The sequence below is a fragment of the Jatropha curcas genome, chromosome 9 (assembly GCF_041381405.1).
Source record: "Jatropha curcas cultivar XTBG-Jc1 chromosome 9, XTBG_Jcur_1.0, whole genome shotgun sequence".
NCBI lineage: Eukaryota > Viridiplantae > Streptophyta > Magnoliopsida > Malpighiales > Euphorbiaceae > Jatropha > Jatropha curcas.
The window spans coordinates 1,900,015-1,922,782 of record NC_143159.1 but is presented as its reverse complement, the minus strand read 5'-3'; the positions used below and the strand labels follow the sequence as shown (position 1 = coordinate 1,922,782).

At 33.3% G+C, this 22,768-nt stretch overlaps 3 protein-coding genes across 6 annotated transcripts; 2 read left to right on the top strand and 1 right to left on the bottom strand.

Moving 5' to 3' along the window:
* The first annotated feature begins 1,235 nt into the window (after positions 1-1,235).
* On the top strand, positions 1,236-8,949 carry LOC105633794 (HAD-superfamily hydrolase, subfamily IG, 5'-nucleotidase). 4 transcript variants are annotated; one of them, XM_089726187.1, is made up of 18 exons: positions 1,953-2,001; positions 2,235-2,325; positions 2,770-3,089; positions 3,165-3,242; positions 3,347-3,564; positions 3,971-4,063; positions 4,306-4,389; positions 4,592-4,708; positions 5,216-5,321; positions 5,394-5,456; positions 6,303-6,356; positions 6,608-6,665; positions 7,017-7,093; positions 7,246-7,316; positions 7,960-8,020; positions 8,116-8,175; positions 8,283-8,345; positions 8,477-8,949. In XM_089726187.1, exons 3-18 carry the CDS (start codon positions 2,799-2,801, stop codon positions 8,597-8,599), a joined length of 1,617 nt encoding a protein of 538 aa, XP_089582313.1. In that variant the 5' UTR covers positions 1,953-2,001; positions 2,235-2,325; positions 2,770-2,798; the 3' UTR covers positions 8,600-8,949. The 4 variants fall into 4 exon arrangements, with proteins under 4 accessions (XP_012071851.1, XP_012071852.1, XP_089582313.1 ...); XM_012216462.4 differs by lacking the exon at positions 2,235-2,325 and having other exon boundaries at positions 1,241-2,001; XM_089726188.1 differs by lacking the exons at positions 1,953-2,001; positions 2,235-2,325 and adding an exon at positions 2,549-2,663.
* Positions 8,950-9,619: 670 nt separating this feature from the next.
* On the top strand, positions 9,620-10,676 carry LOC105633795 (uncharacterized). The gene is made up of 4 exons (XM_012216464.4): positions 9,620-9,798; positions 9,928-10,027; positions 10,123-10,247; positions 10,344-10,676. Exons 2-4 carry the CDS (start codon positions 9,943-9,945, stop codon positions 10,584-10,586), a joined length of 453 nt encoding a protein of 150 aa, XP_012071854.1. The 5' UTR covers positions 9,620-9,798; positions 9,928-9,942; the 3' UTR covers positions 10,587-10,676.
* Positions 10,677-10,782: 106 nt separating this feature from the next.
* LOC105633796 (putative LRR receptor-like serine/threonine-protein kinase At2g16250) lies at positions 10,783-16,481 on the bottom strand. Its single transcript, XM_012216465.4, has 5 exons — positions 15,777-16,481; positions 13,617-15,682; positions 12,726-12,854; positions 12,094-12,116; positions 10,783-11,802 (listed from the first exon to the last, which is right to left on the bottom strand). Exons 2-5 carry the CDS (start codon positions 15,566-15,568, stop codon positions 11,201-11,203), a joined length of 2,706 nt encoding a protein of 901 aa, XP_012071855.1. The 5' UTR covers positions 15,569-15,682; positions 15,777-16,481; the 3' UTR covers positions 10,783-11,200.
* Positions 16,482-22,768: the final 6,287 nt, after the last annotated feature.

Below are 22,768 nucleotides of genomic sequence, written 5' to 3'. Positions count from 1 at the left end.
AACAATTCTATAAATATTTACCTAAAGGATGCAAATTGCCCTTTGCTTTTTATCAGAGCACTTTCTTTTTCTTCTTTTTAACAGAATAAGTACTTTCATTTGTTATTTGTAAACACATTAATAGCACGTTTCCTGTAATACCATATGGCTAAATACTCCCTTATACTAATCACGGTCACTTATTTTATACAGTTGATAGTTAAAATCTATTAACTATTAAATCAGACATGTTTTTTTTTTTTTTTTTTTTTTTTTTTTTTTTTTTTTTTAATTTTAATCGCTATTGATAATCAATAAAAGTTTCGAGCAACAGCAACAGTTAATTCCATCAATTATATTTTAAAGTCTATTTTTTATATTATAACATTTATATTTATATTTCTGGAATATATTATATTTATAAAAATAATTACTAAAAATTTAACTTATATAAGATATTGAAATGCAAGATAATATGTTCACCTAAAAACATAAAAAGTATCAACATAATAATTTATGTTATTGTAAATAATGTTTTTAAATATATTATTTCATTAACAAGTTATTTAATCATTGAGTTTTTGATTTTAGTATTTTATAAAATATATATTTTTTTCATTTTATAAATGTTTTTAAATTTTTAATAATATAAATTATTTATAGTATTATAATTTATAAAAAATAATAAAATACTATATATGTAAATTAATTTTTTTTAGCAGCAAAAATTTATTTTATATTTAATAATATGAACGACTTGCCGTTGGAAAAACTTAATATTGATAAAACGTGGCTATGATTACATTTATATGTGATAGGTTGCATGCACCGATGCACGTGCGTGAGGAGGGATCACTTGATCCAGCGTTAGTGAGAAGAATCGCTCAGAAATCACACATCTTGGATAGTTGGCTGTCTATCCAAAATCGTCTCATTGCGTAATCCTTTTCTCGGCTCACTATCACTATCAGGAAGAAGCCAAAATTGTCAAGTTGTGTGTATGATTTCCATTCTATGCCCATCGTTTTGCATGGCAATGCTATTGTCAAGGTTTACAATTTTAATCCCCGTATTATTGTTTAATTAAAAAAGGTAATTGATATTAAGAAGAATTTAGAAAATAAATAATTATAAAGCATTTGATTGAGTTCGTTTGATAACAGTTTATATATATATTATGATGGATTATAGTATTAAAATTAGAAAATATTTTAAAAATCTCTTTTAAAAAAATTAGCAATGCTGGTGAGTGAACGTTGTTTTTCCCTATTCTATCTAATCTATCGGCAGAAATGTCAATAATCCTCAGACGGAGGCACGTACGATCTACATCTGATTCCACCGTGCACGACACTACCATGCCCCACCGCAAGTTATAGATGCTATACTAGCAACTAGCAACCACACCACCGCCACCACACAGGTCCACCACCACCACGACCACCAGTCTCTCACTAAAACGTCAAACCTCCACGTGGGATCAACCAGTCTCTTTGACCCTAACCTTCTCCTGTACATTTCTCCACCTCAACCCAACAACGCTTCGCATTCCTCTTTCTATCCCTCGTTCGCCCTTTGTCGCGCGCGCAACTGAACCAAAAAACAAAATTTCCTTTTATTTTTCTGTGAGCTGATGAAACGAACCGCACTAGGAATTAATTTCTGTTTTCCCCGTTATGGATAATATAATTCTAGATGGGAATAATACTTCCTTTTCAAATTCCGAATTAAGGCTTTATTAGATGTCTCGTTCCACGCCTACGACTTCATTGCCTTTGCCTACTTGTAATCGCATATTTCTTCTGGTATCCGATTCTTCTCTATTCTTTCATCAGCAATTCACATTCCCGAGATGTCTATATAACTCCACGATGCGAGTTCCTAAGCGGCCTGTTTCGTTTTGTCTCTCTCTTTTTTCTCCTGAACTTTCTCCTACTTTCTCTTCCCGGATTTGGTCCACTACGGGATTTCAAGGGAAACCGAATCGCTTTCTGTACAAAACCAGAGGAATTCACACAGGAGGTCAGTTTACTTTTCTCTTTTCTTCTTATATGAACTCTTAGCTACTTCTTGCTTTCTTTACTTGGTCTGTGTTGAGTATTTGAGTGGAATTCTGTGTCATTCATTTTTGATTTTGGGTGTTAATGAAGTGTGTTGTTACTGTCAAAATTGGGTTTTGTTTAGAAGTTGATTTCTTAGGCTTGGTTTTTGGGGGCTAAGGAAACTGTTATTTAATGGAGAAATTGAATTTTTAGGTGTTACTTGGAGCATATCTTGGAAGATTCTTAGACTGGGAACATAACGTGGTACACTTTCACTGTGCCCTCTTTTGATTGACCTTTGCAGGTAAGAAGTCCAGGTTTTTTGTTTGTCAAGAATTGCAATCTTTTTTTCTTTTCCTACTCTTTTGACTTTTTGACCACAAAATGGTTTGTCGGTAAAACTTCCTGCATGAATTCGATTAACTTGGAGAGAAATAGCGGCTAGTAGGCTGCGGCTTTGCTAGTCATTTCATCGGTCATTTTCTTCTATAGTTTTAATCATGTAGACTGGTCAACTTGATCAAAGAGCACTCCAAAAGCATAATGTTTTAAGGAATGAGTAAAGATAGTCTGCAATGTCTTGACCAACTTCATTAATTATGTTGTCTTGACATTTGGGAGACGGATGTTTCAAAATTTTAGGTACTGAACGTGCTGTGTGTATACATAAATGGGTTGATGCGTTTCGAATACCAGTCTCTGTCAGCATGGATGCTAATTCTTTTTCTTCCATTTCTAAACCATTCAGGTTCTAATCAGTTCCACGCCAGTTACATTATGGATGAGAATTACAAGACTGTTTCTGGTGACAAAACGTCACAGTTTCAGCATTTGGCTGGCAATGATGGTTTTCAAGGACCATGCATATGGTCGTCTCCTGAAGGAGGGCATAAAATTGAAATTGGAAAGCAGATCTTTTGCAACAGGTCACTGTATATGAAGAACACTTCGGCTGTTGGCTTTGATATGGATTACACCTTGGCACAATATAAACCTGAAACCTTTGAGTCTCTTGCATATGAAGGCACAATCAGAAAGTTGGTGTATGATCTTGGTTATCCAAAAGAGGTTTGTCTGACTTAGCACACACCTTTTTTTGTCCTGTTCTGATAGCATAGAGGCTAAAAGTGATGTTTTGTGCAGTTGCTAGAGTGGTCATTTGATTGGAAGTACATGGTCAGAGGCTTGGTTCTCGACAAAAAGAGAGGCAATATCTTGAAGGTTAGTCATAATTAAATTTCTCCAGCAGTTATTTGTTAGTCATGATGGGTTTTATCTCACAGCAGTTTTTTATGAGAAATGTTTGTATTGATAATACCGCACAGATGGATCGGCATAAATATGTGAAAGTGGCCTACCATGGATTTCGAGAGATGTCTAAGGAAGAAAAAGTTGATACCTATGGGAGTACTCTTATACGAGATGCTTTTGATGAGCCTGATTATGCCTTAATCGATACTCTTTTTTCATTAGCTGAGGCATATTTGTTTGCTCAGCTTGTTGACTTTAAGGACAATAATCCAGGAAAAATTCCAGGAGCTGAGTAAGAATTTTACTCAGTACTTATCTTCAGTTGTTTAGTGAAATTTTTTTCTTTTTCTTTTGTGGTTTTTTCTATTGAAGTTTTGTTTAGGACGATGACAACTGCTGAAACATGTAACTCACTTATGCAACAGCATGTACACTTCGTGAAAAAATCAGTTGTCAAATTGAAATTAACTCATGTTTCAAGTGCCAAAGCAATGTTTTGAAGTGATTGAATTTTAGTTCTGATTGAGCTAGGGATATGTACTGATATTAACAATGTTCATTAATGTTCCCCGGACCCCACTTCCCCGTCCATCAAAAAAATGATGGTTTTACTCAAGAACCATTTCTCTGACTCATAAATTGATGCAATTATTTGTAATTTCTTATAATTTCCGCTTTTTCTTGACCAACTCTTTCAGTTACGCTCGTATGTACAAAGATGTTCGAGCTGCTGTTGATTTGTGCCATCGCGATGGAACTTTAAAACAAATGGTTGCAAAAGATCCAAAGAGGTAATGATGGAAGTAGACATTTACTTTCTAGGTTTATATGTAAATAAATCATGAATTCTGTTGTTTTTGGCTTTATGTTTTGTCAATTTGGAAGGTTGGTGTTTAGTTAATTCAGAAATGACATGAACCACAATTTAATACTTTCAAGTCTATTGATGATGCATGTGTCATATGTGTGTTTATGTTTGTTTAACAAATTCCTAGTGTTTATATCATTTAGCCTATTCTTTGTAATCTATCAGGTACATCAATGAGGATATATCCATAGTTCCTATGCTCAAAATGCTTAGAGATTCTGGCCGTTTAACATTCTTGGTGACAAATAGGTACCAACGCCCTTTTCTTTCCTTTAGTTTTTCCTTTACTCAACCAATGTTTTTTAGAAAATTGATCAATGTCATGTTGATGTTCCAATTAATGTTACAGAGTGCTAATACATTATCATAGTCGTTTTTTTTTTCCTAATTTTCTCCATATCTCTTTCTAATATAGTATTGGATTTGGCTCAATGTTGTTTATCTTTTGCAGTTTATGGGACTACACAAACATTGTGATGAATTTTCTTTGCGGAACCCATGTCTTGAATGGTAGTAAAGCTCGCAATTTTGATTGGCTCAAGTACTTTGATGTTGTCATCACTGGCAGGTCAATTTTCCCCCCTGAAACATTTTACTCCGACTCAAATATGCATTTACAGCAGTGTAACATCATTCAATGTCAAACATATTGTTGGTTTCATATCATTTTGAACATATACTTCGTATTAAGTTGCTTGTGTTGCTTGAAATGGTGCCAGATAGGTATTCAAAATGAAGTAATTAATATATTGGTATTCATGATATCTAGGCTACATTTGGATTCAGGAATCCAAAATGAATGCTTGACTGGTACATGTGTGTGTGTGTTTCCAGATCTCCTATCCAAAAGCCTAATGTTTGTCTCATGTGTAAGATTGACATATAGATTGTTTCCACTTGACTTCCATTTTCATCCTGTTCTGTGCGTGGTTGATGCTAAAGCCTAAAGAATTAAGTAGGTTGTCCAGTGTCCTTATATGTCGCATATTGTTTCACTCAGACATGTTTATTTAGGTCATATTTGAGCTGAGTTATAATTCTTTAACTTCTGACTTTGAAGTAACTTTATGAGCAGTGCAAAACCTGGTTTCTTCCATGAAGACAATCGCGCTAATCTTTTTGAGGTTGTACCTGAGTCTGGAATGCTACTTAATACTGATAATGGCACTCCAATGCCTCAGGTTATACATCTTTCTACTTTTTATATTGCAATTTATATGCTTCTACTGATTCATATTTCATTTCTTAAAAAGGTTGGAAATATTTCACCAAGTATTGTATTAAAGGGATCGAATGCTCCTTGTCGAGTTTTCCAGGTATTTTTTTGAGAGATTTTTCATGCATATTCTAATCCACTTTAGCAGCTATATGATAAAAGATAGCGCCTATTGACACAGGATGGCTCGGGAAACTTGAAGTTTAGGAGATTAGGCTAGGGTTTATAGAAAATTAGAAATTAAGAATTAGGACTTGAGTACCAGTGTTGCAAATCTAAATTTCTTCAGAAAATAAAGGAAAAAAAATTAAGGGAAAGAAAATAAACTACTAGCATCACACTAATAGGATCTAGTACTCTTCCTACGAAGAAAGAATTACTTGCTAGGGTTAGAATTGCATCGCACAACTCAAAGATAAAAGCATAATATGCTGTAGTATGTTGATTGAAAACTTCATTAAAAGGCACTACAAGCATGGGTATTTATAGACCCAAACTATTCCTAAACCTTTACTTAATAGGACTTAAAAGCTAGTCCTCATCCTTCGAAGATCTAGATTCCCAAAATAAACTAAAACAGCATATCATTATCCTAAACCAACAGGGACTCTAATTAACTTTTAAAAAAGTATAAATGTTCCTCTATAAATGGGGTCAGAATTTCAGCAAAGCTGAAATTACAGAATTGCCCCTTAGACTGAAAGTTCTTGACTAACTTATTTATTAAAATAGAAATATAAATATAACACTACAAGAAATATAATTATACTATAATATCTAAAATAATTCCTAAATAAAATCTAGACCATAATCCTAAAATCCTTGAGCCTAATTTTCTTGATTTCCTTGTCCACATCACCTATTCACTTAGCTATTATCAACTTGAATATTCATATGGAACAACTATTACAGGACAGCTAATTATGTTTTTGAACCTGCCTTTCAGGGAGGCAATGTTGCTCATCTTCATAAACTGCTATCAATTGAGTCAAGTTCACAGGTGATTTTAAATTTGATTCATTGATTCCTCATTAATAGTCAATAAGCGAAGTTTATTCTTTCCTTTGTTTCTCTTCTTTTGTTTTATGGGCATGAAAGTAATGATTGCTGCATGTGCAACCATGTGATGGCACAAATTGTTTAAATAAGGAAAGCAATATTAATATTTGATGCCCAAGTCTGATTTATTTGTAATATGTGTTGATATTTGAACATATGCTTTATTTAATCTAACATTTTTACTTTTAGTAGGTTCTTTATGTGGGGGACCATATTTATGGAGATATTTTACGCAGCAAAAAGGTTCTTGGTATAACATTCTTATCTCATCATCTCTAGTTCCTGCATGGCTCTTATGAGCATTTAAGTGTCTACATTCTTACCTACATGGCTCCTAAGTAGATTCTTTTGACAGGGCTGTGCATGATCCTTTAGGTTATATGGAATGTGGATGATTTAGAAGTCATTTTTTGTCATCCATTCATAAAATCTTTCCATCTTCACATAATAAATTTTGCATGTTTACAATATTATCAGAACCTAATAAGCCCGTTTGAGTTTGTTTATAATCTAGGTTTTGTTATGTGCTACCTGCAAGATTAGCTTTGACCTATGAGATGGTTATGTTTTCACTTGCCTTTTTATGCATTTCTGATCACAGGTTGGAGAACAATGCTTGTTGTTCCAGAGCTTGCGAGAGAAGTGGAACTGCTATGGGAATTAAGGGACACACGCAAGGTATTGAGTTGTTGGCATTCTTGCTATTTAGGTGGTTATAGCTCATGCAGGGGCTTGTCATGAATAGAATTTCTTTTTTTAGTCTATTTGATGATGTTAATTTATTCATTCTGCTTCTACATCAACTTGGATTTTCTTGATTTTTTTTCCAGCAACTTAGATTGATGAGGAATGAGCGTGATGAAATTGAAGATCAAGTACATCATCTAAGGTGGTCTCTTAAGTAAGTGTACATCTACGCTGCCCTTTTATATTGTACAAATTCTTGCAGTTCATAGTAACTCCATTGGCGATAGGGAAGTCATCTGCTAGTCTGCCACCGCTTTTCTGTTTTCCCTTCATGCTTCTCTATATCTTCGGTAGCAACCAGAGACTTTAGAGTTTCCTTCATTTAGCTAAATGTTTCTTTGAACAATTTCTTGTGGGCCTTTCCTTGGAAATGATCACCCCCAAATTATTGTTTTATGGGGCGATGGAGATTGCTGTAAACTTGTCTTCTCAGCTGTTTGTTATGCTTAGGAACTATCTTAATTCATGTCACAGGTTTGATGTGGCAAGGACATTGTTCACTTTTGTTCTTTTATTGGAGCCTTGTTTCATATTCTCAAGTTTGGGTTGGCATTACAAACTGCAACTCTGACATTATAAGGATTGCAATTGCTTATGAGATGAGAAGTAGGATGCGGAATATTATTTAGTTGTAAGTCATTGTAGTTATTTTTGGTTTTAATGGACGAGTAACATGAGAATCCTTATCATGAATGTCATGTAATGGGTATGCTGACACACGCAACAGGGAAGTCTTAGATGAGCATTAAACTGTTCACTTCTTTTCTAATTTTATTAATGTTCTTCAATTTGTGCAGATTTGAGGATCTGAATGCTGATGAGAAGCAGAAGATAACTGCTTCCATAAATGAACTGGAGGTAGGTCAATAGTTCCCAGTGTTGCAGTCAGAAAATTCTTTGGCTGAATTATATAAAGTTTGCTCATGATTTCTTCTTCAATGGTTTTTTAACAGTCGCAAAGGTATCAAGTAAGAATAAGTCACCAACTGGCTCAACGAGAATGTCACCAGAAGGTAAAGGAACTGATTTAAATTTCTATTCTCGACCTTCTGCTGATGGTCTAATATAAATAGTTAATTATTTAGTTATCGACTCCTTTTGACCGCAAATTCAATTGCAGTTTCACAAGGTCTGGGGACAACTCATGAAGACTGGCTATCAAAACTCTCGTTTTGCACATCAGGTAAGGTCTGATTGTTTTAATCTAGAGTAGCTTGGGCAACTTTTCTGCAATTCTCTCTCTCTCCCGTTTCTGCTATAATATGTTCCTTCAAAACCTTAAAAACCTAACATTCTGTTGCACATTTTGTGCAGGTTGAGAGATTTGCCTGCCTTTATACTAGCCAAGTATCCAACTTAAGCCTGTATTCTCCAGACAAATACTACAGACCAAGTGAAGACTTCATGCCTCATGAATTTGATATTATTCCTCTGTGAGACCTGTTTGGTTGCTGGCTTGCTTTTTGAAGGAGCATAATCCATTTTTTAGGCTCTGAGGAGTATAATAACATTGCCCAACCAAAGTTTCTTATTCTTTTCCGACCTTCTCTTTCCCTTGTGTGTCTTGTGTTTGCTCCCCTGTAATTAGTTTCTGGTAATCGTGATTTGAGTATTGAACTTCTTTACTTACAAGATGCTGAATAAGATTACCTACTGTACCGTTTGTTTTATACATCATGACTCTTACTCTATTCAAAGGAGCCAACTGAATGTAAGTTAAGAGTTGAAGTTCAAATTTCTAACCGATTACAAGTTCAATCAAATTTGTTCTTGTTTTTTCGTCTAAACTTTATATTATTGCAATGGAAATGGTAAATGTTACAAGGGACACTGCTGTACTAGCCAATGATTTACCCTAGAAAAGCTAAAAAGAAAAAATATGAAAATGTACATTTGGGTACAATGACACGAAACTAGTCGTGTAATGAGGATTTCTATAACTGTATAATAATTAATTGATTAATTTTAAATTAGTATTTTTGAATGATTATTTTATTTAAATTTATTTGAAAACAATAAATAATGTATTAAATATTACTACAGAAAATGAATAAATAAATTTTTATTTATCTATATAAGATATTCTCTTTTCGTAAATATAAATCTTTAATTTTATAAATTATAATAAAATTTTTGCTAATTTAATTAAATTATTCTTCATGAGATGGTAAAAATAATTATAGCATTTAATATAAATAAGGTTAAAATAAAAAAAATATTATTAATTACTCGTTGAATTCTCAAAATAACTTACATTTAAAAAAAAATTCTCTAAAATAACTTATATTTTTTGTCAGAGAATTAATTTTAAAAAATAAAAAATATATATAATAATATACAATATAATTATGAGTCATTTAATATTTTAATAGAAATAATTACCAAAAGTTTATTAAATCGCAATTAGTTGCTGGGCCTGAATGATAAATTCGAAATTGAAACGATACGTTTATGATGTGCGACAAAACAGTAAAACGGTGCGCACAAAATAATATTGCTTCATTTCATACTAGCTCAAATCTCCCAAACCTTCAAGCAAAACCCTAACAACGACGCCGATCAGGATTCAGGCGCAACAAAGAAGAAGATTCCCTGAGTTCTGCGATCAATTAGAACCGATTAAAATAAAGTATTAGGTGCGTTATTGTAAACGATTCCTTTTTTTTTTTTTCCAACTCTAAACGCATGTGTTTTCGTAGCTACCGAGTCTATAGACGATTTCTCCCATAATATTTGCAGCTGATATTTAATTTCTTCTTTAGCAGATTTTCAATTGAAAAATGATGAATTTTACAACAATGTTTTGCAAACGTCTAAACGTGAAGGAGCTTGTCACCAATGTTCCTGTATACGAAAGCATTAGAGGTAAAATCCCAAATTTTCCCGCAAAGAGGGTATTTTTCCATGATTTTTCTGGGATTTGATGGTTTTATGTTCTGTTTGTCGACTTGTTTCTTTAGATAGCTCTGCTGGTGGATTAAGCTTGATTTTAAGGCGTTGGGCTACCAAGAAGACAGCCGGATCCACCAAGAATGGCCGAGATTCGAAACCTAAGAACCTTGGAGTGAAAAAATTTGGCGGCGAGGTGAAACTCTCTGTTAATCCTGAGAATAGACCTTCTGTAATTTCTAGCACTATTTAACTTGGTTGATTTTTTATTTTTATTTTTATGTTTTAACAGAGGGTGATACCTGGAAATATCATAGTTAGGCAGCGGGGAACTCGATTTCATCCTGGAAACTATGTCGGGATGGGGAAAGATCACACCCTTTATGCCCTGAAGGAAGGAAATGTCAAGTTTGAGACTCACAAACTTAGTGGCCGCAAGTGGGTGCATGTTGAACCCAAAGATGGATTTCAGCTTCACCCTGTCTATGCTAAAGCAAGCGGTGCTTCAACCCAGCTCAATACGACACCCTCTTGAATTATTTGTAATTTTTGATTTATCTTGAATTTGGTTTAGCCTTGGGGTGATTCCTCACATTTTCAAATAAAGAATAATTATATAACACTAGTTTTTGGACTCCATTTTTATTTCCTCGTCAGTTCAATTTAGTTGAGTGATGTTGTTTAATTGTTTCTTTTATTTATCTTTCTAAGTTCTAAGGAACTCCGACAAGGAATATAAACACTTTATAACTCTCGGCTGGGAGAAGTCCCATAAGCAATACAAACTGGAGTGAAACATTCTGAATTCTGAACTCTTCATATTTGACAATATGTATTCTGATGGAGCTAATGAGAAACAATCGATTTGCAGCAACAAATTGCAGCTTGAACTTTAAAAACCTTGAAGAATATATATTTTTGTTTACAGAAAACATCTTGCTTTCGTTGTTTGTAGAACTTCTTCATGATAATCACTTCGATTATGCATTAATGGCATCTGTCTCAGCAGAGAAAACTCTTCCAATCAGCTGCTCAATCAATTGCTTTAGTCACTACTGATGAAAGGCTATTAAAGACACTGTTTAAGTTTAACACAAACTGTCAAACGCACAGTATCTTTGAAGAACAGATACAAACACACCATGCTTGCTAATGCTCGTCTTGCCGCTCTACATCTTGCATTTCAAGTGGCTCAGGAAAAATTTCATTTGATAACCTTTTGTTAGACGATGTGTGTTGAATTCCACTGCTGCCATATGACCCTACTCTTCCAGGCTGCTTTGAGCCACTAACACCTTCTCGGTTAGTGTGGCCTGGAACAGCAGCATTTTCTGATGAACTGTGTCGCCAACTACCAAAAAAGGCAGCATTCCAAGATCTCCTAGATGAAGTTGTTCTCAGCCGCCCTGAACTATAACTCTCTTCTCTCACAACTTTCAAGGGGTTTTCCAATGCCTTGAGTATATATTTCATTGGCGGACGTTTTGAAGGCTTGGGATTAAGGCATGATCTTGCCACAATGGCCATGGCCCAGACCTCTTCTAATAAATCTTCGTCTATGATCAGAGATGGGTCAACAATATTCGTTACCAGGTCTTTATCATACACAGAGATGTATGCTAGTGTGTGTTCCAACCACTCCCTTGTAGTGGCATCATCCGATTTACTAATGCCTAGCTTTCCTGTTACGAGCTCAAGTAAGACCTTTCCAAAACAGTACACATCGTGAGCACAAGACACTGACGATGAACCTGTATTTACCAAGGAAATATAATTAACATTTTGCTTAATTTTGACATTTGCTAGGACTACACAAAGACATTGGAGAAAAAACATGCTTCAGCAAGCAACAACAGAGTTCTGATTCTGAATTATTTATCATGGATTACAGATATAATTTTACTGCCAACTCTACATAGTAAACTCACTAGAGTCCTTTGGTAGTGACACTCGGAAAACAAATTCAAAGTTATATGTTGGAAAAAAAGAGAGTGCGAGGAATTTTAAAAATCAAGAAGTTGATGTGTGAAGAATATACATACCAGAAGGGCCTGGTTCAGAGGATCTGCACGTAAAAAACAAGAATTGTCACTACATCTTGGATGAAGCACAATAAAATGACAAGGAGCAGTGGTCATAGCATCAATAAAAGACGAATATTATAACCATTGATTTTCCTTTTTCTGCAGACAAACACCAAACACAAAATGCATCTACAAAAGATTCCATATTTGTGTTTCCAACATTCAAAAACAAATCCCATTAGGTTGGCCATGATTCATGATTCAGTGACCTTAAATTGACTAAAAAGGGAAGCAGGGTCTGAATGAAATGTATATGCAACTTATCAACTCTAAGCCTAGAACAGTAAGTTTTAGAGTGCATGAACAAGCCAAAGAATGGTCAGCTACTAGCACATAAATTATTGGCTACTATATATAAATTTAGAGGCATAAAAAAAAAAAAAAAAGACTAGATTATTCTAAGCAATCTTGACATTGACTCTAACAAGCATGGACGGTCACTTAAAAGATTAATGAGAAACAGAAATCACAGATCAATTTCTTTATTAATGATCAAACAATTGAATTAGAAGAGGCATAAAATACTATAGTAGTTCCAAGTGAGTGCAAGCTTCAAAACGCGGAAAAAAAAAAGTACTTGCAATACTTACTGTGGTTTCCGCAAGAACCTTGTGAGGACGCTGTGGTGTGAATCCCCTTCCTGGATGCAGACTTCACTCAGGCTTCCAAGTCGCACCTCAAACTTATCATCAAGAAGGATACTACTTGCTTGAATGTCTCTTTAAATATTTAAAAAAAAAAAAAACATAGTTGCATGTGAGCATTTCAAAGTTGAGCATTTTCTCAGCTAGCAGAGAATTATGCATTCAGCAGATTGGGAATCCATAATAAGGTAAAGGAAATATTATCACTGATTTTCTAAATTCTGGCAACACAAAAAATATAATGCTACATAACACCTCTATACACAGGCATCCATCATAACTTCTGAAAAAGACAGAAGTTTCAGGTGCCTGCATCAGCTATATCTGGAAAACAGCTGCTCAAACTGAAACTCAGCTTTTATTTTTAGGAATTTCTGCTGCTATAGTCTCAACCACGAGAATTTCTAGATTCTTCATGTGATAATTCCTAGGACGTTGCATCAATATGGTCAAATTACTGAGACTACTTTAAGATTCAATAAAGTTTTCTAATCTAATTCCATGAGTTCCATCTCATGCCTTATCACTTGGGCTAACCAAAAGTAAAAGAATACTGTACTCTGTCCACTTGTCTTAAACTACACATGATGCTTAGTTCCTATGTGAAATTCAAATAACAGAAGACAAGTCAATCAGAATAATGTCTAAGCCTGTAATACAGAGCATGATAAGTTGCATAATAAATGTGAAGGGCATTGCATTGTCCACAAGCAATATCCAGAATAACGAATTCAACCTAGTACAAATATTAGCAGTAAATGTAAAATCATAGCCAGCAAACATCACCAACCAAACCAAAGGAAAATGAATTCCCTCAAATGCAAATGTTTGGAATACCTATGAACAAGGGGAGGGTTACACTCATGATGTAGATATGAAAGGCCTTCAGCAGCTCCTATAGCAATTTTTAATCTTGTAATCCAATCTAGGGAATTGACTTCCTCAAAATCGCTTATCCTATGCAAGGAACTAGCCAAGTCTGCACTTGGCATATATTTATAGACCAGAAGTTTCTCGTTGGCATTCTCTGAACAATGCCCCAAAAACGGAACCAATCTTATATGTGAATACTTGCTGAATAATTCTAATTCCATCATACACGATTCTTTTTTCAAAGAATGCAAATTGACCTTTTTTACAACTATGGGGCTTCCTCCATCCTGGAAACCCTGGAATAGATCTCCTGAGTGACCATGCTTGATGAGATTTGCTTCACTAAATCCACCAGTTGAACAAAGCAATTGCTCGTAGGTAAATGAATCTCTCAGGCCTGATATAACAGTAGGGTCCTTAGGAAGTGATGGGCTATCTCCTTCTGGAACAGGCCCCACATTTGCACTCCCCCTTTGATTTGCAATAGTTCTGTTACACTTCCCCAGGACAACTACCATCACCAGTACCAAAATCACAATGAAGCCGATTCCACCAACCAATCCAGCCAAAATATATAGCCATTGTTTTCTTCTCCTCTTTCGAACATGTGCAGGTTCAGGTTCAGGTTCAGGCAATGGTGATTCTGTGAATGAAAATTTGTCATAACTTAAGCCCCTCTCAGCATAAAATATTTTACAATCATGCAAACTCTTCTGGTTTGACACAGACTGCAGGCAGTTCCTGTCAAGAATGATATTGCTTTGACTACCATCGGGAACCTTTCCTTGGATGTAATTACCAGACAGATCAACCATACTAAAATTCGCAAATGTAGAAGGCAAAGTTCCATAAAACAGATTCTTTGAAAGATTGAAGAAGACACCACTGTAATTACCATTTGAACTAAAAATTGACAGAACACCCGTTAAGTTGTTATGAGAAACATCAAGAACCTGCAAGTTTGGCCGTGACAAAAATGCACTAGGAAGAGCACCATCAAATTTGTTACCACTCAACACCACAACTTGCAATTTGTCAAGAATAGAAAATAAACCATCTGGAAATGCACCCTCTAGTTCATTATCCCCAATTTCCATCCTTCGCAAATTTCTCAACCTAGATAACTCCACAGGCAATGACCCAGAAAGTGAGTTTTTGGTAAGGTTAAGCTCAACCAATTGAGAAAGGTTACCCAGTTCAACAGGAATTGACGAAGCAAGATTATTATCAAAGAAGTTCAAAGATTGCAGTGTAGAAATGTCACCCAAACCAGGTGGAATCGACCCAGATAAGTAATTGGAAGAAAGGTCAAGCCTTGAGAGGTTGCGAAGCAATCTGAAAGTAGAGGGTATTGGCCCAGTAAGGGAATTCCTCGAAAGGTCAAGGACTGATAATTGCTTTAACCGCCCCAATTCAGAGGGTATACTACCAGCAAGGCGATTATTAGATAGATATAAAGCAACAAGTGTAGTTAAATTACCGAGAGAATTTGGAATGGGACCGGTCACTGAACTAGACCGGAGATCAAACACTTGCAGTGAACCAAGCTGGTAACCGAACCAAGATGGTATAGAACCGGGAAGTGAAAACCCAGAAGCATTAAAAGACTCCAGAAACGTCAAATTAACAAGAGATTCAACGCTGAACCTGGGATTTGAACGCCCAATCCGGGTCCGTTTAAACCCCGATATATTGATTCCTGCGACCCGCCCGTTGTTGCAATGAACTCCAGTCCAAGTGTTACACGGGTCGGATTTTATAGGCCAGTCTGTACTTCTGAGCCCTAAAGTTGACCGGAGATCGAGCAATGCTAACCGTTCGGTGCCGGAGTTCAATAAGCTTTGCTGGGCCAGCGAATTGTGAATCAACAACAAAACTAGAGCTACATGAAACAGGACTGTTCCAGCTTCTGCCATTGCTTAAGGTATTGTAATAATGTGGAGATGATGTTTATCGTGGCCCTTCCTCCGCTTCTTTTTCTTGCTGAAACTACTAGCGCTGGTATTGATGTTGACTAGTCCACTACTTCTCTGCGCCAACAAATTGAAAGAAGAAAAAACGCATTAAAACCCAAGAAATAAAAATAAATAAATAAATTTCTTGTTCTGTGTGTAATATTCTTACCTCCAATGACGAGCTTCGATTCGGTTTTCTATGTTATTATTGCTACTGGTGTTTTCTGTTTAACCCAGACCAGAACTAGAACTAACCAAGAAGAAGAATAATAACAATAATAATGATAGATAATAATCACCACGAACAACTGTACATACTCTATCTTTGTTTATTTTAAACTTGAGATATATTTAAATAAAATCTCTGATTCCAATTTCCTGATTTTGCGATAATATTAAAACCAGACTTATCAGAAACTCTTTGCAAAAAATGGCACGGGCTTTAAAGAAGAACGAGGCAGCAGATATTAATGGCAGAGAAAAGAGGAAATGCCCCAACCGCCGGGTCTCTGCTACTAATACTCTGTCGCTTTCACAGTCACCGGATAGCTTTTAATGAACCTGTTTGCCTTTTCTTTTCTTTTTTCTCTCTTTTATGGAGTTGGTTTTTGTGGCTGACTACACCGGCACAGTATAAGCATTATGTTATGGCTGGTTGACGAAGAACTCAACTTCAGTGCGGTGATAGAGAAAGGCTAGCTTTGATCCTCCATAGAAACTATAAAGCTTACCTTTTAAATTTAAATGGATTATATTCTTTTTTTTTCATTGAAATTTTTTTTTTTTAATGAATATTGTGATGAATTGAATTGCTACATACAATTAAAAAATTTTTTTCCTAAAAGAAATTATAATAAAGTCATAATCATAAACCATATACTTTTCTGCATATTTGAATTTTCCCAAGAAGACGTAGACTTTGAATCTGTGTTTTTTAGTCCGCAGTGAAGTTAATTGCCGTATTTGGGTTTTATACGGAGTTCTTGGCTAACTAAAATTCAAATATGGAAATGCTATTGGATAATTCACGCACATTTTTATATTATTAACTGTTACAGTAAAGAGTGTTCTTTTACTGCTTTTTTTTTTTTTTTTACTGATGTTTTATGATAAAAATACGAGTTTAATATTTTTTTTTAAATAAAAAATAAATACATAAACACAATATTACTATAACAGTACTTTATTATTAAATAAAAGAATTTTATTATTATTATTATTATTATTATTATTATTATTATTATAAAATAAAGAGAATTAAAGAGTTAAAAGAAAGTATAGTTAAAGAAATACTAATGATTATCATGATTTAACGAACAAGAAGGTTTTAGTAATTAATTTCGAATTGGGATAATTTGTGGTAAAAAAGAAAAGTAACTGATGGGCCCCAAAAAGCCACAGAAATTCTGTGAGGAGTCAACCATTAAATTTATGGTCAAGCTGAAGCATCCCACTATTTAACACTTGCTGTTGGTGCTCACTGCCCAATAACTTAAGGAACAAATCCCCCCATCATATTCAATAATTTTACATAGGAGACCCTTTTTTGTAATTTTGCTTCCTTTTCATAATAAACTAACTATGTTATCTCCTGAATCAAAAATTAATTTTTATTAAAATGAAAATATTTTTTATTATTTTGATTGATTTTTTATTAATAGGAATAACTTATAGTATTATTTCGGTCGATTAAATTTTTTTATAAATAAAAAATAATATTTTTGACATATATGTAAAAAAGTGAAAATAATATTTTAAATTTTTATTGATTTAATGTATAATTTTATATTCACGATCGATAACAACGACCAAACCGTTTTTTATTTTTGCAAGTGACGTGACACTTTCCAAACGCGGAGTCCCACGTCGACCCCATAACGTCCGCGTTTGGTATTTGTTTTGTTTGTTTCTCGTTTGTTTGAATTTTTTATTCTGTTTTCACTGATTCATTTTTGTCATGCATTTAAGATTAAGGAATTTAATTTATTTATTTTAATACCATTATTAATTTCTTAAGCAAATTATTTTTATACGTCAAAATTGGAAAAAATATTATTAATACAAATACATACTATAATAAATTAAAAATATTAAAAAATAAATTTTATACTATTATTTCAGTTTAATAAAGAATTCACTTTTCGGTTTCATATTATAAAAACATGTATAATTTGAAACTCTATTTTTTAATGAGTATTAATTAATTTAGTAATGTTTTATTGATATATAACTATTGTATCTAAAAATCCATTAAATTTCAACTACATCTAACTCGAATACTGCAAGATTTATATAAAAAAATATTTTTATAAAAGTATAAAAAAATAAAATAAAATGCATTGTTTCATTTTATTCTTATTTTATTTTCTTCATTTAATAACGAGAAAAAACGAGACCTTATCTCACATTTTAATACGTGTTTTTCATTCTATGGCTATGAAATTATCCAAAAAGATTGAATTGCTTTATTATTTTTATTTTCTCACATGAATAGACAAATATAAAATTTTAATATTGAAATATCAAGATAAAGAAAGAGTGAACCGGACAATTCATGCAAGTCCACACTGAACAACGAAGCGGAATGGTCATAAAATAATATCCCATTACCCTTTTTCTTATTTAACTTTTTTTTTCATTGAGCATGACATGACGTGACAAGATTTAAAAGCTACTTTAAATTTAATACATGGGCAAAATATCTTAGAAGAAAAAGAATTACAGTACTTAATCATAATGCAAGTTGGATTGATTTTGAATATATAAATTTTAATAATTTTTATATTTTTTATAAAAAATATAACGGTGAATTTATACATAAATTTAAATATGTTCAAACTCAATCACATAATTTTAAAATTTAAATATATTTTAAATATTTAATATATCAATTATAATATTTGATTATTTAAAAATAATTCTTGATAAGTAAAATTTAATAATTTGAAACATTTATAATATTAACTTGTATTAGGTAAAATATTCGGATTATATAATTAAACTTTTGAAAGGGAAATAACTAATATATAATAAGAAAAGAAGAATGTAACGTGTCCAACTTGGCCATTATGTCGGCTTGCCAAATCGTCCATTGGTTGTTTTGTTTCAGCAGCCAACCCGACTCCCAGACCCGACCCGACCCGACCCAGATAAGACACCTGTTTGACTCGGTCTCTCTCCAGAAAGCATAAACCCTATCATATGGTCTTCTCATCGTCAACACGTACCTACAGATTTATCTGTATATATATATATATATATATATATATATATATATATATATATATATATATATTTAACATCAGATACTATCAATTTATTTTACATTTTAACAATTTTCTCTTCTGTTTTTAATAATTTCAATCCATAAGTTAAGATAAATTTTCTAAATTTTCCCATAGAACATGCATGAAGGGTCTAATTTAATCATAATCCACTTTAAAGATTGGATTAACAATAATTGATAGCATAATTTGGAATCTAATCGCGCAACTTAGCATGATAAGAGCATGTGCCTATGTTTAGAAATTATAATTATGAAAGTTCCAACCTAGCCTTTCTCATTATTACTATTAATTAACAATTCTTTTCTTTTTCCTCAACTAAGATATGTTTTTCGCCCACCCAAATTTTAGTGGCATCTCGTTTTTCTTGTTCATGCTCCAGTTTGTCGTTTTTCTGCCGTGGTCATCGAACGACCGGACGTCTCTCAGCTGAACTTGGCAACTTGCCATTTGTAGTTATCCAATGGATTCTGGTCAAAGCGTCATTCTGAATCCTGAATCCGACTTGCATCTGATGCAAAGACGAAGAAGCCCAACAACAGTCAATTGGGCCACACACTCATGGGCCTAATTTCTTTAGATGGGCTGTTATAATGTGGAAATCCAATTCGCTTACTCGGGTTTATACCTATCTCGTGTTGTTCAGCCTAAGGCTCGGACTTACGAACTCAAAAATATCTCTGACTATATCAGATACTCTTACGAAAAGAAAAGTTATTGTCTTTTCCCTTAAAAAAAAGTTATTCTGCAGAAAAAGAGAACTGTGGTTTGCATAGGCGAAGGGAAATAGGGAATTGGTTCGCTGAAAATGCAATGATGGTGACCAAATCATCAGAAAGGAAACCTTATCATATCATACAGGAAGTCTCCTACTGAATCTTGTCCTTCAACGCACATTCTAGAGCATTGCGCTTAGGGCGCATTATAAACTTTGAAAGTTGCCCATCAATGGACAGTGGTACCGATGGGTCTTGTTTTTAACATTTTCAGGACCGAAAAAGGAAGACCATAAGGCAAAGCAGAAACGGAAAAAATTACATTTTGTAATTTTATGATTTTGAGTACCACTTTTTATATTAAAAAGTGATAGTAAATAAAGTTCCATGGCTTCCTTCAAGCAGTGGAAGAACGAAACGAAACAAAAAATTCCCTTCTTTCTTTCTTTCTTCCCTTTATGCTTTGAATCCTTTCTTTCTTTTTGCTTATCCTTTGGGATCCTTTCCCTCTTTTCAGTGATAGAATTATTTGTTTTTGTACTCGGTTTACATCATGTTTCCTTAGGGAAAGGAATAACTTTATTGATGAATGGAAAACTCATAAGTGATAAACCAAAGGATATGATTTGAAAGAATAGTCCAAATTTTAGAGCTAGCATGATAATAAAATTAGAATTATTTTAATCGACTCGTTAAGATTCAATTTCAACAAGATTTCATATAGAACAGAACATTCTTTTTTTTTTTGAAAATGTCATATAGAACTTCTATTCCACTTAAATTGTAAATTTTCATATAAATTTTTATTTTGAACAAACATTTATTCTCTAAAATTCAAACGGATCCAACAACTTTATTTGACAATCCTAAATAAGAATGTCTAAATGTTACTTCCATTCCTGATAGACCGTTTGACTTATTTAAACTGGATCTTGGCTCCATCCATGCATCAGTTAAAATTTTTTGTTGAACAATATATGATATTTTTCGCTAGAGAAAAAAAAAATATGAACAATTTTAAAAAATTTCATATTTTTATTGGTTGGTTGGTAGATAGAGCATAAGTCCGGCCTACAGGATCTTGTCTAGACAGGTATAATCCATTTGATAGGTGTGTTGACGTGCATCTTCGAGTATTCATCACTTTCCGACAATGGCTTCCATTCAACAATAATATTGACCCATATATGTGCGGCAAAGGTTTTTTTTTTAAAAGAAATAATTTTCTTTTCCTTTTTTTTTTTTTTTTTTGTCAAGTGGCTTGAAAGATCAGGCAAAGGAAAAAAAAAAAAAAAAAAAAAGAAAACAAAAGTCGTAGACTTTACTAAAATAGACTAAATAGTATTAAGTCAAAATTTATTAATATACGATTGCATCTAGTTTCTCCGTCACTTATAATTTTTTTTTTTTGGGTATAATTAGGACTTGTGTAAAAAATTTTTTAACCCTTTCAATAGGGTGAATTTCCTAGAAATTAAACTTGTAGAGAATTGAAATTATTTATCAGTCTAATAAATATATCGAGGGAGATTCAAAATTGGATCTATTGCGAAATTATATATATACTTATTATTAAGTTATATCTTGATATGCGTTCATTTTATTTCAAATGTTATTAAATGTATAAAAGACTTGATATGATCTCAGTTCATAAATTATTTGCTTCCTTTATGCAGGTATTTCATGCAATCAAGAGGTCTAAATCGATGGATTCCTTCTCCCATTCACATTAGGTCTAGCCTGACAAAATATAGAATTTGATATTGGAGGAATCCACACAAGAACACGTAGCAAGCTCAAGCTCCAAGTTGCAATTCCGGGCCACCTTAATTAAAGCTTTTGAGAAAGAAAGGTAAGGTATATCATCAAGATAGATAAATTCTGGTAGCTGTGGACGTGGATGGATGGATGATGATAAGGATTCTAAATATCAATTTATGTACACAATTGTACATAGATGTATATATATGCCATGTACAGATAGCTTGATAGATTGGGTTTGTACAGCGGGCTCAAAAAGTTGCAGAGGTTATTTTCAAGAAGCTGGTCAAGCACTTTGCATCTTTGAAATAATAAGTAACAAACAAAATTGTGTGCTGTCTAATCCGTGTTTGGTGGCCAAGAAACTACCACACGGTGTGAAAGTAGTTCCCATGAAAGCTTCTGAAGGAAAAGGTTAATTATATATCTAGCAGTAGATTCAATGTCCAGGAATCAATATTCATCATGTATCTACAGACATCATAGTACTGCAGCTTTGTCTGGATTTTCTTATTTGTAAAAAGATATAATACTTCATCATAAGAAAAAAAAAAAAATGCATGTGGAGTGAATACATTGATAGGTGATCTTGAGCTTTCTCAACCCCAAAAGAGGTGAGACTTTTCCTCACACTTATAATTTGATCACTAACCCCTTCCACAACCGATGTGGGATAACCCAACATATATATGTGTGAAATATACTCGAGTTAGTATGCTTTATTAAAATTATGGTGATTTTGCTAAAAAAAAAAAAATCTGTTTTACCCAATCTCATATGTGTGTTCTATTAAAAAAAAAAGGAAAAAAAAAATCTAAATAATTTAATGATCTGACTCCTGTACTATACGTCTAGCTATTCTGCATATTTAGGACAAAGATAAAGGGAAAAATAATAAATAAACAATTGAAAAGTAATCCTATTAACTATTTTTTTCTTAAAAAATGTAAAAGTCAAAATAATGATGAAGGGTATACTTTATTTTTGGTGTGACAAATGATCTTTAAAGAAGTAAAGCAAAACAGAAAATACTTGTCTAGACTAGATTTATAGCTTCATCTATGAATCAAATCAATGAAATTAATAATTTTTTAAATCTTTTTACATGGTTTAATCTAGATAATACGTTGAATTACAATATAGACATATCATACGACCTTTTCTATTAGTTATCATTATGTATCTGGCTAACACTCCAATCCTAACCGGCTAGAGAAAAAGATGAGGATAAGATTTCATAACTCTTTGTCTCCATCTCCTTGCTAATTGGATCACACGTTGGGTTCAATTTCTATTAAAAAGGGTTAGATCGAAACCAAGGAAAGTTTGTGATTGTGGTAGCTTACAAAAAAAAAAAAAAAAAAAATGATCATTACTCGTTATAATACTGTACTTGTAAG